This window comes from Talpa occidentalis, unplaced genomic scaffold (assembly GCF_014898055.3).
Source record: "Talpa occidentalis isolate TD23 unplaced genomic scaffold, MPIMG_talOcc4v2.1 talOcc4.17, whole genome shotgun sequence".
Lineage (NCBI taxonomy): Eukaryota > Metazoa > Chordata > Mammalia > Eulipotyphla > Talpidae > Talpa > Talpa occidentalis.
In genome coordinates this window covers 40197618-40212882 of record NW_023601754.1, presented here as the reverse complement: position 1 = coordinate 40212882, position 15265 = coordinate 40197618, and the positions used below count along the sequence as shown (strand labels likewise).

The window sequence follows — 15265 nt, the reverse complement described above, 5'->3', positions numbered from 1 at the left end:
CCAGATTCCCCCATGCGTTGGCCAAACAGGATTCCTCCCACAAGCAGGAATGGCCTCCCCCAGATATACACCCGGTGGCCCACCCACGCAAACCCAACCGCACAGCCACACACAAGCTCCTCTCTTTCCACCAGTAAGTGCTTTTCCCCCAAATAGGTAGATGGATAGAAAGGTGGCTGGAACAGGGCTGCACAGCTGGATGATGGTTGGTTGAATGGATGAACAAGAGCGATGAATAAACATAATTAGATGACATGAATGGATGGAAGGGAAGAGAACAGAGGATGAGCAGATGACAGAAAGAGAAACTATGTGGCTGGCACATGGAGGGAGGGACCGGGTAACCCATGCACAGGGGGCGGGGGTGTTGTAACCAGAGGTGGGTTCTTGGACAGAGGGCAGCAGGAGGAGCCCTTACCAGCAGGGTGGACACGAGCTTGAGCACCGGCACAAACTGGAACTCCACCGAGCCTCCCACGGGGTCGCGCGCGTGCTGCCCGCCGTCTCGCACCGCCTCCCCCAGCATCCTCAGTGCTTTGTCCCTGAGGGCCTCCAGAGGGATGCTGGGGCTGAGGCGGGTGGGGGCTTCGGCCACCCCAGCAGCTGGCAGGGCAGCGACGAAACAGGGGGGTGAGAAGTGGTGTGGAGGCCGCAGCGAGGTGGTGACGCCAACGCCGGGCAGGCCGTGGCGGCGGGGACCATCCTCTTGGGTTTTCCCAGGTGGGAAGAGCGTGATGGTGCGGGTCTCGGCCGTGAGGGGCACGACGTACTCGGAGAGCATGGAGCGGCGGCTGCGGCAGGCGCTTTCGAGGTGGATGCTGATGAGGAGGTCGTAGTAACCCGCACGCAGCGGGCCCGGCAGGTGCGCGTCCTCCAGCGCGTGCAGCAGCTGAGCCTGGTCCACGTGGCTGCACAGCGCATGCGCCACGCGGTTATTGCCCAGCGCGCACACGGCGCGGTACAGGCGGAGCGTGTGCGAGTGGAAGCGCTGCAGGGCCAGGCGCTCCGACAGCTCCAGGATGTCCATGCTCCTGCGGCAGAGATGGGCAGCCGCCGGCAACGGAGTGGCACAGACGGTGGGGGACAGAGCACAGACCACAGAGAGGCAAACAGATGCTCAGGTGAGTGGTGGTGTTTCCAGCCGGGCAGCCCATTGGTGGGCTGGGCTGGGTCAGAGTTTTGCGAGCTGGATCTAGGCGTCTTGTTATGGTTCTCTAAGTCCCCAGGTGACCTAGAGGGCCCTGGGATTCATCTGGGATCCCCAGATGTATGGTCTAGGGCCTTGGGGTATCTTGAGAATCCAATGAGAGGATCTGGTGACCGTGAGATATAGCTGGGATCCCAGATTGGATCCCCCCCTCCCCGGCCCCCTGGTGGGATTGAGAATCCTGGTCATGTCTGGGCATCACTAGAATGTAAATTCCATCAACACGAAACTGGTTTTCGTGTTCTGGGTTTTGATTAGTTCTTTTGCTATAGTCCCAGCACCTAAATAGGACTTAGCACTTAGAAAGTGCTCAAGAAATATTTGTTCAATGGGTATATGGGTGTGTCTAGGGTCCCTGGGGAAGGGTCTGAGCCCCCTGAATTACAGGTTATCATTATTAGAATGTCAGTTCACAAGAGCTTGGGGTCACGGACCTAGAAGGTGGCCAGTCATAACAGCTCAGAGCTATTTGCCAAATGAATGACTAGAGGAGGCAAGTTGGAAGCCTCCTGGAATGATCTGGGACCCTTGGCCATGAGCAGAGTCCTTACGCGCCATCCTACCATCCCCGTGAACACCTTTGGGTCTCCTGAAGTGGGTCTGAGATCTCACATCTCTAGTGTCTCTGCCTGGGTCTGTGGGAAAGACTGTGGGGTACGTCCCGGCCTCTTTGGGCAATGTCTAGGACCCTCTGAGGTGCACTTGAGGCCCCTGGATTGTTGTGTGGACTCCTGTGTGACGTCTGGGCTCCCTGAGACTACAGCCCTGTGGGGTGGGTCTGGGGTCCCTGGAGATGGGTCTGTGAGCCCCTCAAGTGAGTCTGTGGTCCACTGAGTTAGGTATGGAGTCTCTTGGGTTGCCTGGAGTCCTGGGGTTGTTGAGGACGGGGTACTAAGTTGGATTCAGACCCCAGAAAGTTTGTGGTACCTGCCCCACCCTCTGTGGGCTGGGCTGACCCTGACCTGTTCTCCTCTGGGATGTGCAGCGCCATCATGGTCAGCGGCTCCTGGCACTGCACGGCCCAGCCCAGCCGCTCACCAGCTCGGTGCGTATCCACCTGCAGGAAGTGGTTGGGCATGCGGCTCCACGAGACGGGCATCAGCATCTGCATCTCCAGGCGTGGTGGACACTGTGGGGCCGGGTTCTTGCGCTCACTCAGAAACATGGCAGCTGACAGTGGCATGATGTTCTGTAGGTGCAGAGGTGTGCAGAGGTCAGGATTCTCAGCCCTCTCCGTCCTGTCACCCTCTTCCAGGGAGACCTCCCAGACTGCCCCCTCCCTTAAGCTGTTCTGCCAACCTGCCCTCCCACACTCCTGCTCCTGCTAGTGCCCCATCACTGCACTCTTACCTTCTGCTTCCCCAACTCAAACTGGATGACATTCTGGTGGGTGGGCAGGACAAACACAGCAGGAAACAGCTTGGTGTTGGGTTCCACCTGGCAAGGGAGAAGGGGGCAGAGTGAGGAAGAGGGTGAGCTAGAGGTGCTGCTGACATTGGATCCTAAACTCCAGGGCCCTGACTGCCCCACCCAATCCTGCTGGGATCTACAGATCCAAACTGGGACACTAGAGACTCCTCATGGCCTTGAGGTCACCCGAGTCTATACCACCTCTGATCCAGTCAGGGCAACCTCCTCCAACTTCCCCAGAGCAAGCTGTTGTCTGGGTCTTTGCACATATCAGGCCCCTACCCCTCCCTGAATGCCATTCCCAGTATGCCAAGCACACTCATTCCTCAAGGTCCAGAAAGCATCCTCTGACTGCCCCTTGCTCCAGCTCCTCCAGTCTGAGCAGCCGCCCAGCCTCCCACCACGAACACCACCATCTCTGGAGCATCCTGCCAAACCTGGATCTAATCACGCCTCTGGGCCCACCTCCCCATTTACAAGAAAGACAGGGGACAGAGGAAAATGTCAAAATGACAGCACAGGGATGTCAGATGGATCCAGACTGGGGACAGTGCCCATGAAGCTCCTGAGATTTGTTAAAATGTGGGTTCTGGTCAGGCGGGTCTGGAAGGTCTGGGACTCTGCATTCCTAATGAGTTCCAGGCACTGCACATCCCAGTGGTCCAGGGACACGCTTTGAGAAGCAAAGCACTCCAGGACAAACAGCCTCATTTTTTTCAACAAGTATGAGAGAAAGGGTGGGGGGAGGGAAGAAGAAGGGGGGCGGAGAGTGGGAGAGGGAGAGAGATATAGAGGGGGGAACCTGCTTAAGAGACTCAAGGGGCCTCCCTGGTGGCTCAAGGGGTCAAGCACAGCACTGTGAAGCTACCAGCAGCCACTGCAGCACAAGTTCAATCCCCAGCCAGCCAGGGAGAAACCCACATGGCGCAGCAGACCTCTCCTGTCTCGCCCGCTGCTCCCCTCAGCAGTGTATTTCAGTCAGTCTGCCTGTTCTGTTCCCCACTCTGTCTCTGGTGAATCCTCTCACCCCCCTCTGGCCTGTACCCCAGTTCTTGTACACATAAATAAATAAATCTTAAAAAAAAAAGAGAGACTCAAATGACTTAGCAGCCAACTAAGACAGGCCTTACTTAGATTCTGATTCAAACAGATGGTAAAAAGACATATTTGAGACACCCAGAGAAATAGGAAAATAGTCTAGATATTTGATGATATCTAGGTATTGAGGGTTTTAAAAAAGTGTTAGTGGTATCATGGTTACAGTTTTTAAAAGAATCCTGGATCTCCTCTGGCGGCGCAGCAGTTGAGCTCTGGGCTGCGAAGCTGCCTGCAGCCTCTGCAGCACCAGTTCGATCCCCTGCCTCCAGCAAGGGTCCCACATGGCGCGACAGACCTCTCCTGCCGCACCCACTGCTCCCCTCAGCAGTGTATTTCGTCAGTCTGCCTGTTCTGTTCCCTGCTCTGGCTCTGGTGAATTCTCTCACCCTCCCGCACTTCTGACTGTACCCAGTGCTTGTATAAATAAATAAATAAATAAATAAATAAATAAATAAATAAATAAATAAATAAATAAATCCTAATCTTGTAGAGATACACAGATGACCCATATGAAGCCTGGGATTGCCTTCAAACCACCCGCAGGAAGTGGGAAGCACGCAAAGCTGGCGGTGGGCGGGGAATGGCTGTGTCACGGGCACAGGTGGCTTCATTACACTGTGCTATTCTTGTATATTTTTGAAATCCTCCATTTAAAATAAATGTTATACTTTCCTCATCTTGGTTACTATAACCGAGATGAGAAAGCATACATTGTAAAAAATGAAGAACGCTGTACAAAATATATTAAAAATTAATAATAAATAAATAAATAATAATAAAATATACCAACACTTACTATAAATGTAAAAGAAAAACAGGAATTACCATGAGGACTATACCTGAGATGATAAAGCATACACTGTATAAAAATGAGGAATGATGTAAAAAATATATAAAATAAAATGCCATAAAATCCCACTTTGATGGACTCATAGAAAAAATGGACAAATATGTCAAATTGGACATACTGGACAAATACGGTAGACTCTTGAGAGCAGGAACATGGGTGTTTACTGTAAACTTCCTTCTTCACCCACCATAAGATTCTGAGCCACCCTAGGGTGTAAAGTTGGCGACAAGTGTTGCCTGGTCCAATAGGGAATACGGCCCTCTCTACAAGGCCAAGGCTGGACTCCACCTAGTCTCCTCTTTTCTGAACCTCCATTCAACAGACAGTTAAAGAGGTGATTTCCCAGGAGCTACGAGACTCTGGCCTGTCCTGAGGACAGACTTGGGGCTGTTTTTGCCCTGATCTAGGGTCTGGCCTCCGGGTGAGTCTGGGAAGGTTGCCCCAGGACCCTGGGACACGAGGGCGCTGTTGCTAAGTTGCAGAGGTCTGTGCTCACCTGGAAGAAGGTGTTGCTCTCTTTGCCGTTAGCCGTGAAGTTCATCAGGCCAGTGGCCAAGTCCACCAGGCAGCCGATGACCAGGTCCGTGTGGCTGATCCGGCCCTGCTGCCCGGGGCTCACGAAGTCCCCGCCCCACACCATGTAGCAATTGCTGCACTTGAGGCTGAGGAGACAGGAGGGCTCAGTGGGCAGGGCTGGACACCCCCTGGGCCAAACACCCACAGCCTGTACTCCACAGCAGGGAAACCTCTCATCCCAGGCCCTGAGCCCCTCAGAGAGAATGTTTAGCAGCTGGGAAGGGGGCGCAGTTCTGGAAGGAGAGAACCGGGAAAGGCAACGCAGAAAGAAGACGGTGAGATGGGAAAAAAGGAGAAAATAGAAAAGGCACGGAAAAATGAGCGGAAAAGGGAAAATCAGTCACTGGAGGAAAACACACAGGCAGACAAGGGAAAGGCAAGAAGGGCAGCTTCTGAGCCAGGCATCCAGCACTGACCTCCCACAGTCCCCTCTCCACACCTGCTGTGGATGTTGCCTTGTTCATCCCCCATGGTCACGGTCACTGCCCGGACTTTGCTGAGGTCGAAGTTCATGTCGTGCTGATGGTAGTCGGGGGTGACCCAGCCCACCCACACGCTGCTGGGCTCCTGGCCAGCGAAGATCCTCACGGAGTAATAGTACTGAAAAGGCAAGGGGGGGCGCCAATCAGTCAGGAAGTTGGGTCCACAGGGCTCCCTGGGACTCAGAGTGGGTTCCTTTGGGAATTTAACAAGATGCTAGCAGATTTGAGAACCCCCTTTGATTTATATTGCTCTGTTTGTGTGGCTACTGATATATTTCTAGGTCGAGAAATCCTTTGGGAGTCTTTGGGATACCCCCAAATTGGGATACCTCCCTGGGTCATAAAGTCATAATTAAGAGCTAATAAATTGGGCCTCCCCTGGTGGCGCAGCAGTTGAGCACTAGGCTGCAGAGGCTGCCCACAGCCTCTGCAGTGCCGGTTCGATCCCCGGCCTCCAGCGAGGGTCCCACATGGCACGCAGACCTCTCCTGCTGTGCCCGCTGCTCCCCTCAGCAGTGTACTTCGTCAGTCTGCCTATTCTGTTCCCCGCTCTGGCTCTGGTGAATTCTCTCACCCTCCCAGGCTTCTGACTGTACCCAGTGCTTGTATAAATAAGTAAATAAATCTTTTTTTTTAAAAAAAAAAGAGCTAATAAATTGCTCACAAATGATCTAACTTGATTCTTCCAATCCCCATCATGTGGTTACAATTTTTATCCCTGTTTTACTGAAGGGGAAACCACAGAAGAGAAGCATAGGGTATAAGGTGACTCACCCAAGTGGCACCCCTGGTTGTTGTGGCCCTAACTACGAGGTTATTTGCATCAGAAAGTCCTCCAGATTTGGGAAACCCCAGAACTGCAATTATGTTGGGATAACTGTGAATTATAGCTAGAATAGCTATTAAATTTGGCTCCTAGACTATCTATTAAGTTTACGTGGGTGAAACCAAATATCAGGGTCCCTAGTTTATCTGGGCTTATCTCCTGGATTTGGGGGTTCCTAAGCATTACAGCTGTGTGGCTTATAGCTTCACTGTCCCCCTGCAGCTTTTAGGCCCCAGTTGTATAGACTCAGGGGGTCAGAATTAAATCAGTGTGTGTTATATTTGGGGGTCACCAGTATATATTAAGTGTCCCCAGGTATGGGCAGTTTGGAAATCTGAGGGGCCCCCCTGAAGTAGGAAGTCCCCAGGTCACACCGTTGTGGTGTTGAGGATGATCTCCGGGTCATCTCGGTCATCGGTCGGCACCACCTCCCGAGGGAGCCGGGGCAGAGCAGGGGTGGTTGGCGGCTGGGTCATCATGGCAACTTTCTTGGCCTTGAACAAGAACCTGGGAGTGGGGGAGAGGCTGCCGTGAGAAAAGCTCTTGAGCCCAGCCCCCAGCCCTCCCCATCACAACATTCATGCCCCGCCCCACATTCATCCTAACTGAATCCTGCGTAGAACACCCCCGACCTGGCCTCTGGAGGGCTGGGACTCCCCAGGGCAGCAGCCTGACCCATGCAGAGGCTCTGTGCTGGTGGAGGTCTCCTTAGGGCACACTGGTCCCCCTAAGTCAGCGTTTCTCATTTGGGGGTTATAGCCCTTTGGGCAAGGAGAGCTCTTCGTTGTGTGGGACTGTCTTGTTTTTGGAGCCTTCCATGGCTGTACTCCCCCCCCAAAAAAACTGTAATAACCAAAAATCCTCTATCACTTCCAAATACTCCCCAAAAGGCACAGGGTGACATCCCACTGAGAAACTGCCATAACCGGAAAAAGCAAATTTCATTTCAGTTCAGGTTTAATGCACTTGGAAGGTGTCCCCTAAAGTTAGTGCTTGGGGTTACCAATGAGACAAAGAAATGACTCCAATTTAGACCAAATGTGATCACAGTGGTACTTGGGGTACAGTCTACTTTCCCAAGGAACTGAGCTCCCTTTAGTGTCCATGGGTAATAAAACCCATTGGATGAATATCCTGAGATATTGGAAGATATTTGGAATATCCTGAGAAAGTAGAGGCCTCCATAGATACAGTGGAGAACCCCAATTTTGCATTCCCAGGGAAATGAGAACACCCCAGGGAAATGGTGGGGTTCACTTAAGACATGAAGGGATCCCTCAGTATTCTGATTAACATACATGGAGCCACTTTAGGATACAGTGAGGGGTCACAGGTTATGGAGGTTGTGTAACTGGGGCTCTCAGGACAGCTCCACCTTTGACTCACCCTCTCTTCTTGTTCTTCTCTGTGGTAGCATCCTTCTCGTTTTCCGCCCTGACAGACTGGGCCTCTACTCCAGCCTGGGCATTACTCCCGGGCGCCCCCTCCTTGGCAGTTCCTTCTTTGCCCCCCTCAGCCTCGCCCCAGCGCCCCGCTGAACGGCACAGGTTTTCATAGTCGGAGTCGGGTTCTGCTGCCCGGGCCTCATCCTCAGCAGGGGGCTGCAGGCCAGGGGGTGCCAGAGGGGTGGCCCCTGCAGTGCAGCGGAAGTGCTGGTGGAACTGGACCGGAAGGCTGAGCCGGAGAAAGAGCATCTCCACTAGGCTGTTCTGGGAGCCCCAGGTGCGGTGGGTCAGGCGCAGGCAGGGGGGCGTATCCACAGTGCCATCCACACGGGCCACCTAGGGGGGTTGGGGAGCAGGAAGTACTAAGCCAGGCGAGCTGGTTAGGCCATTGGTTCTAAACCTGGTTACACACTGAGCCACCATTAGGCCCTAGAGCACCTGTATGGGAAGATACTCCTCTGAGCAGATGAACTCTGCATGCACGGAGCACACAGCATGGCCAACCCTCTGTCAACCCTTATCTGGGCACCTTATCCAGTGGTAGTCCTGGTCAGACATGGATTATTTAGGAGCTTTCAAAACCTATCTATGCACAGGTTGCACGGGAAACCAAGTCATCCACCCACCCCTCCATCCATCCATCCACCTACCCATCCATCTACACACCCGCCCATCCATTCATTCCACAAATGTTTACTGAGCACCTACTACGTGCCCAGTTGCTGAGAATACATCAGCAAACAGAACGAAGCCCCAGCCCTCCTGTTTCTCAGAGACCTCCCTGGGAGTGCAGCCCAGAAGCCTCAGAGTTCTGTAAAGCCTCCCCAGATGAATTTCTGTTAAACTTGTATTCACAGGAAAAATGCACACCACCATGGGTTTTCAGAGTGAACATGCCCAGCCCCCAGAGAAGCAGCACTCAACCAAGCCTCCCAGGAAGCCCCTGGGTGCCCATTTAGTCACCATCCCCTCGAAGACAGTGAGGGAGTGTGATGAGAATGCGCAGACCCAGCATAAAGAGCGACAGGGCTGATCTAGAAAGAGATGCCCGGCCAAGGCAGACACTCGTTTTCTGGAGATGCCATGGACAACAGGGGCAGCGCCCTCTCTTTGGTGCTCCCCCTCAAGCTGACCTCCTTGAGGACAACCAGCCAGTGACTTCACCCCAAAACTGTGCAGTCAAGGTATCCTGTTCCCTAACCATCCGCGGGGTCTTTTCCGGTCTTAGTCTGCTTTTGACAACAATCTACTTACCACCTCCCTCCTGTGATCTGTGTGTCGGGTAACCAAATGTTGAGTTTTTCTTTCACAGTACCCTCCTGACGTAGCACCCCAGGTTAGCTCTGCCTATTCTTGAACTTTCTATGTGTGGGATCTCATTGTATTCTCTTTTGTGTCTGGATTCTCTCACTAACAAGATGTCTGTGAGATCCACTCGTGGCGTGTGTGTTGGTGTATTCACTCTCACTGCTGTCCAGCACTCTGTTCTTTGAACTGAGGACACCATCTGGCAGGGGCTGGGGCTGGCAGGGGCAGGTGCTGACAGCTTCACGCTAGTCCACCAGCCTCTCCCACCTCAGCCACCTCTCTGGGCTTTCTGCCTCATCTCTTGCCTCTGACAAGCACTGTTAAGTAGGAACTTTCCAAAACTCTAAATGGGACATTCGCCTGCCTAAAACCCTTCCATTCATATCTAGCCTTAAAATGCCTCCCCACAAATTACTTATTATTTACAATGAGAAAAATGGCGACATTAAAGTAGAGAAACTTGGCCAACTCCACCTTAACCAAACAGTCAATGAATAACGAGACAAAAGCCTTATTATGTGCCTCCCAATATCCCACGTCAAGCAGGACACAACAGCACGTCTGTGGTCTTCCTGCCAAACATGTGTAACCTGGGCCTAATCATGAGGAAATAGCAGGCAAACCCAAATGGAGGGGTATTCTGCAAAATAACTGGCCTAAACTCTTCCAAAATGTCCATGTCATAAAAGACAAAAGACAAGACAGACTCAGGAACACATTACATTAAAGACTAAAGACACAGGGCCTCCGAGTTGGCCTAAGGGTGAAGTCTCAGCTATCACTATGGCCTCAGTTCGATCCCCGGCCAGGGAGCTACCCACATGGAGCAGCAGACCTCTTCTGTCTCGCCCTCTGCTCCCCCTCAGTGGTGTATTTCAGGACATCTGCCTGTTCTGCTGTTCACACAGCAGACAAGAGGCGAACTCCAGGTCTGCCTGATTCTAATCTGTCTCTGGTGGATCTTCTCACCCCCCACACCTCTGCCCTACACCCCAGTTCTTCTATGAAGAAAGAAAGGAAAGAAAGAAAGAAAGATTAGGGGCCTTCCTGGTGGCGCAAGGTGTTAAGGTGCAACCTATGAAGCTGTCTGCAGCCACTGCAGCCTGAGTTTGATCCCCGGCCGGCAAGGGAGCTACCCACATGGCATAGCAGACCTCTCCTGTCTCGCCTGCTGCTCTGCTCTATTCCCCACTCTGTCTCTGGTCAATCCTCTCACCCCCCCACACCTCTGGCCTGTACCCCAGTTCTTATATGCATAAATAAATCTTTTTAAATAAAAGAAAAACTAAATAGGCATAACAACTAAGAGCAACATTGGGTTGGATCCTAGACCAGAAAAATAAAACAGGACATCAAGTGCCACAATTAGCAAAATTTTGAATACGGGTCATGAGCTGAATAATAGTGTGCATTCATGTTCAACCTCTTGGTTTTCCCCACTGTACTGCCTGCGGTTCTATAAGAGCACAGACTGTTCTGAAGATGCGCATGGAAATAGTTAGGGGTGAAGAAGCACAATGGCTCCTACTTAATGATGTCTCCTGCTCAAATAATTCAGAACAGAGAAAGAAATTGTGTAAGAAGGACATCCGCAGGGAGAAATGAGGTTCCGACAGGGACAGTCACATGCACACGGTCGCACAGCAGACCAGAGGCCAGCTCCAGGTCTGCTGATTCTAAAGTACAGGGTGAAGCTCCATCATCTGGAGTTCACAATATTACCAGGTTGAGAAAAGGACACCCCTTTTGTCTGTATGGGCTTTTTATGGTAAGTCTGACCTTGTGTTTAACCCTTCAAAAAAAATTTCATTAGAGTCTTAAAAATTAAGATAGGGCCTCCCCGGTGGCACAGCGGTTGAGCGCTGGGTTGTGAAGCTGCCCGCAGCCTCTGCAGCACCAGTTTGATCCCCAGCCGCCAGCGAGGGTCCCACATGGCGCACAGGCCTCTCCTGCCACTCCTGCTGCTCCCCTCAGCAGTGTACTTCGTCAGTCTGCCTGTTCTGTTAACTGCTCTGGCTCTGGTGAATTCTCTCACCCTCCCGCACTTCTGACTGTACCTAGTACTTGTATAAATAAATAAATCTTTTTAAAAAATTAAGATATTCACATTAATGAAAAGCAACTAAAAACAAATTTTAAAACCCCCACAGATAACAATTAGTAAAGAAGGTGTCAAAAGGTATTCAGGGAATTGTCTTTCCTTATACCTCATTCATTCGTTAAGAAAGATCAGATATTTACAAAGACTGGAAATTTCCACTGGGGTCACTTAATCCAGATTTCTCTTCCTCCCCAGTTTATAGGCAAGGTCCCTAAAGCTCAGCAAGGTTGTGGATCACCAAGTTTATACCCTAAAAGGTAGCCAAGAGCCCATTATCCTTATATTCCCCCTACATGGGAGTATAGAAACAGAAGGAAAAGAGAAACTCAAGAATTGTGGGCAACATGATGCTGGAAGGTGGGTGAGAAGGTTCTGAGGGGAGTGGATCCTCACCTCATAGTGGGGGTGTTCAAGAGGCACTGCATCAAACTGGGGAAGGCTTTTGCTGAACCAGGTGGTGACTGGGCGCTGCATGTTGATGGCGAATGGCTCAAAGCCTTCCTGGAGGCCGCAAATGGTAAAGAATCGCAGGGAACTCACATCCTGGCCCAAGTTCAGGTGACCCACCTGGCCAGGTCCCAAGCTGCAGACGGGCAGGAAGCCTGGGGTGGGGGGATAGATGGGCAAGGGTGAGGATAGATGGGTCAGGCAGGGGCAGCCATGGGGAGGTGGCACTGTGGGAGGAAGGGATGGAAGAAAGGGAGGCTAGACTGGGCAGTGTGGGGTCAGGTGAGCGAGAAGAAAACCAGATAGGGGATATGAGCTCAGGGGCCAGGAGGTCAGTCCTCACCATCTCCAATCTCAATTTCCCGGAAGGCTGTTTCAGAGCCTGAATCGGACATAAGGATCTCGCCATTGAGGGTGAAGATGATGTTGTTCTCTGAGAGGTCGATCATGCAGCCCACAACATCACCAGACTGCCAGGGACGCCCAAATGGTTCGCTGCCCAAGTGCCAGCGCTGGCCCTGTGAAGAGGTGTGGGGGAGACACGGGGTAGGAAAGATGCGCAGAGACGTGTGCAGATAAACATACAAAGGCGTCAGGTGCAGGATGTGTGGGGCAGAGAGGGGTCATCCCCACAGTGTCCCCCATAGTTCCCTACATGTGCTCTTCTGACCCTCAGAATATAAGGACAGGCTTTCAAGCTCTCCCGTCTCACAATCTCTGCATTTCACCTGTCTGCCTGGGTTCCCACAGCTGAGATGCAGCCCACCACAATGTCAGTGGGGGTAGGGGACAGAAGAAGGGAGAGAGATAGAAAGGGAAAATGAATGTACCGACAGCCCCCGCTACAGACCATGTATATTCATATGCCCCAGCACAGATGAGTGGGTAACTAAATGGATGGTGGGAACAGGCTGGATGACTGAAGGGAAACATGGCATCAAAGTCAAGAGTCTACATGAGTTGGGCCTCCCCTGGTGGCACAGCTGTTGAGCGCTGAGCTGCGAGGCTGCCCGAAGCCTCTGCAGCGCCAGTTCGATCCCCGGCCTCCAGCGAGGATCCCACATGGCACAGCAGACCTCTCCTGCCGCGCCCACTGCTCCCCTCAGCAGTGTATTTCGTCAGTCTGCCTGTTCTGTTCCCCGCTCTGGCTCTGGTGAATTCTCTCACCCTCCCGCGCTTCTGACTGTACCCAGTGCTTGTATAAATAAATAATTTTTTTAAAAAAGAGTCTACATTAGTTGACACAGGGAAGGAAGAAAGTATAGACAGACAAACAGGCCAATGGCTGGGCGGGTGGGTGGATAAACTGATGAATGGATGGATGACTGCATTAAATTACTGAATAACTAGATGGATAAATAAAATCACAAATTAAATAGGCGAATAACTGAGCCAAAAAAAAATAGGTGAATAAATAAATGGCAGTGTGGAGAGTTCAGTGGTTATCTGTATAGATGAGTAGATGGATGGAGAGTTGGATGAATGGATGGATGAATGGATGGCTAGTTGGCTAGAGAGATGGATGATGGATGGATGGATGGATAGATGGATGGAAGGGTGGACTGGCTGGCTGGACGGATGGATGTTTGGATGGATGGATGAGTGGTAAGGCAGGTGTAGGGTGGGGTAGACAGAGTGAGGCACAGACAAGCAGCACTGTATAAAAGCTAGAGGAGGAACTACAGGGCCTGGCCAAGAGGAGTCCAGGCAGATACCCACGCGGTTCCCGTTGAAGACATAGGCCAGTTCGTCAGCCCCCAGCTCCACATCAGGTCGCAGCTCAGGCCTTGCCCAGCCCACTCGCATCTCGCCCGTGGTGACCGCCTCAAACTCAAAGTACCAGCGACCGCTCTGCACCGCATAGGATTTCTCTGCCCGGAAGATGCGCACTCGGTCCCAACGCGACTGCCTCTCCACCTGACCTACAAACAGGGTCCTGCAGAGTCAGAGTGGATCCCAAGACATCAAGAGGCTGGTGGGAGAAACCAGTGATGGTCAGGGACTTGGGGGAAGACGAATAATTTTCTGGTGTTAAAGAAGAAGAATTGGGCCTCTCCAGTGGCACAGCGGGTTGAGCGCTGCGCTGTGAAGCTGTCTGCAGCCTCTGCAGCACGGGTTCGATTCCTGGCTGGCCAGAGAGATTCCCACATGGTGCGGCAGACCTCTCCTGTCTCTCCTGCTGCTCCCCTCAGTACTTTCGGTCCTTCTGCCTGTTCTGCTCCCCGCTCTGTCTCTGGTGAATCCTTTCACCCTCCTGCACCTCTGGCCTGTACCCCAGTTCTTATATAAATAAATAAATCTTAAAAAAATAAATAAATAAAGGAGAAGAACTGAGAACTCCCATACTAGTCAGAGGCCAGACAGCCTCCCCTGCTGCATTAGCAGTCAGAGGTCTCAGAAAGGACAGCCTCATGGACAGAGGACCTGGTCACAGTCATGGTCTGAGGTGAGGCTCAGGATTAAGGCTGATGTTTAGAATCAAAGACTGTGGACAGGATCTGTGAGAGGGGCTTGGGCTCAGGGAGGGGCTAGAAATTGGGCTTGGGGCCAGTGGGTAAGGAAAGGAAGGCCGAGGACCACATCCTGAGCTGGGGTTAGAGGCTCTCTGAGTCCTTGGTTGGGTGGCACCATATTGCAGCTGTCATCCAAAGGTTAGGGGGTAGAAGTCAGAGCTGGGGGTCAGGAATGGGAGTCAGAGGTAAGGGTTCATGCTCACAGGGCTCCTGGTCTAGCAGCTCAGCATTGTAGCTCTAGTCTAAGCAGGGTGCAAGTCAGGTCAAGGCCAAAGGTCAGGATTGGATTCAGGACTGAGGTCAAGGTTGGGAGGATGGGGTCAGTGTTGTCCATATAGGACATTCTGAGGCTAAATTGGGTCAGAGACCAGAGGTCAGAGCCAGGGTCCGGAGGTCAGCACTCACTCGGCTCCTGGTCGGGGGGCTCGATGTTATAGCCGTAGCCCAGCAGGGTGCGCACGGCCTGGCAGAGGCTGTCCCGATTGCTGCGCTTGGTGGCCTCATCCAGCAGGCGGTAGGGCACAAGGCGAGGGTTTCGGCGCGAGACGATGTCCTGCACGGCGCTATAGCTCCAGCCCTGGGCCACGCGGTCCCGTGCCCACACGTTGTGCCCGTTCTCTGCCAGCCGGTCCACCAGCGTCGTCTGCGCAGGCGTCAGCCGCACATGGCTCAGGTCCAGCGGTGCCGGCTTGTACCCATTGCTCATCATGTATCTGAAAGTGGTGCGGCTGGGTGAGGTCCTCACCTCCACTTCTGGGCTCTGTGCTGGAGGGTCCCTGACTTCTGACCCCGGTCCTTGTGATCCTTAACCCTGAGCTTTGGAATTTCTGACCTTTGATCTCTGACGTCAGGGGTCTATGATTCTGAGAGTAAGCTTTAAGATACCTGACCTCTGACCCCAAAATCCTGCGGCCCTAGCAAGGGCTTTGGCTTCACAGGCGTCTGGCCTCTGTGACTCCATCTTGATTTCGGGAGCCTCATTTCTGACCTGCAAACTCTCTG

The 15265-nt window shown here is 52.5% G+C and overlaps 1 protein-coding gene across 1 annotated transcript in view; it reads right to left on the bottom strand.

Annotated features, from left to right (window-relative positions):
* RYR1 (ryanodine receptor 1) overlaps window positions 1–15265 on the bottom strand; it is a 106432-nt gene that overhangs the window by 68846 nt on the left and 22321 nt on the right. The window contains exons 24-34 of the mRNA XM_037517859.2: window positions 14669–14976; window positions 13470–13672; window positions 12094–12268; window positions 11697–11905; window positions 7836–8230; window positions 6824–6956; window positions 5581–5741; window positions 5062–5227; window positions 2558–2644; window positions 2170–2396; window positions 419–1031 (exon numbers count right to left, since the gene is read on the bottom strand). Of these exons, the coding sequence (XP_037373756.1) occupies window positions 419–1031; window positions 2170–2396; window positions 2558–2644; window positions 5062–5227; window positions 5581–5741; window positions 6824–6956; window positions 7836–8230; window positions 11697–11905; window positions 12094–12268; window positions 13470–13672; window positions 14669–14976 (2677 nt within the window). The remainder of the gene's footprint in view (window positions 1–418; window positions 1032–2169; window positions 2397–2557; window positions 2645–5061; window positions 5228–5580; window positions 5742–6823; window positions 6957–7835; window positions 8231–11696; window positions 11906–12093; window positions 12269–13469; window positions 13673–14668; window positions 14977–15265) is intronic.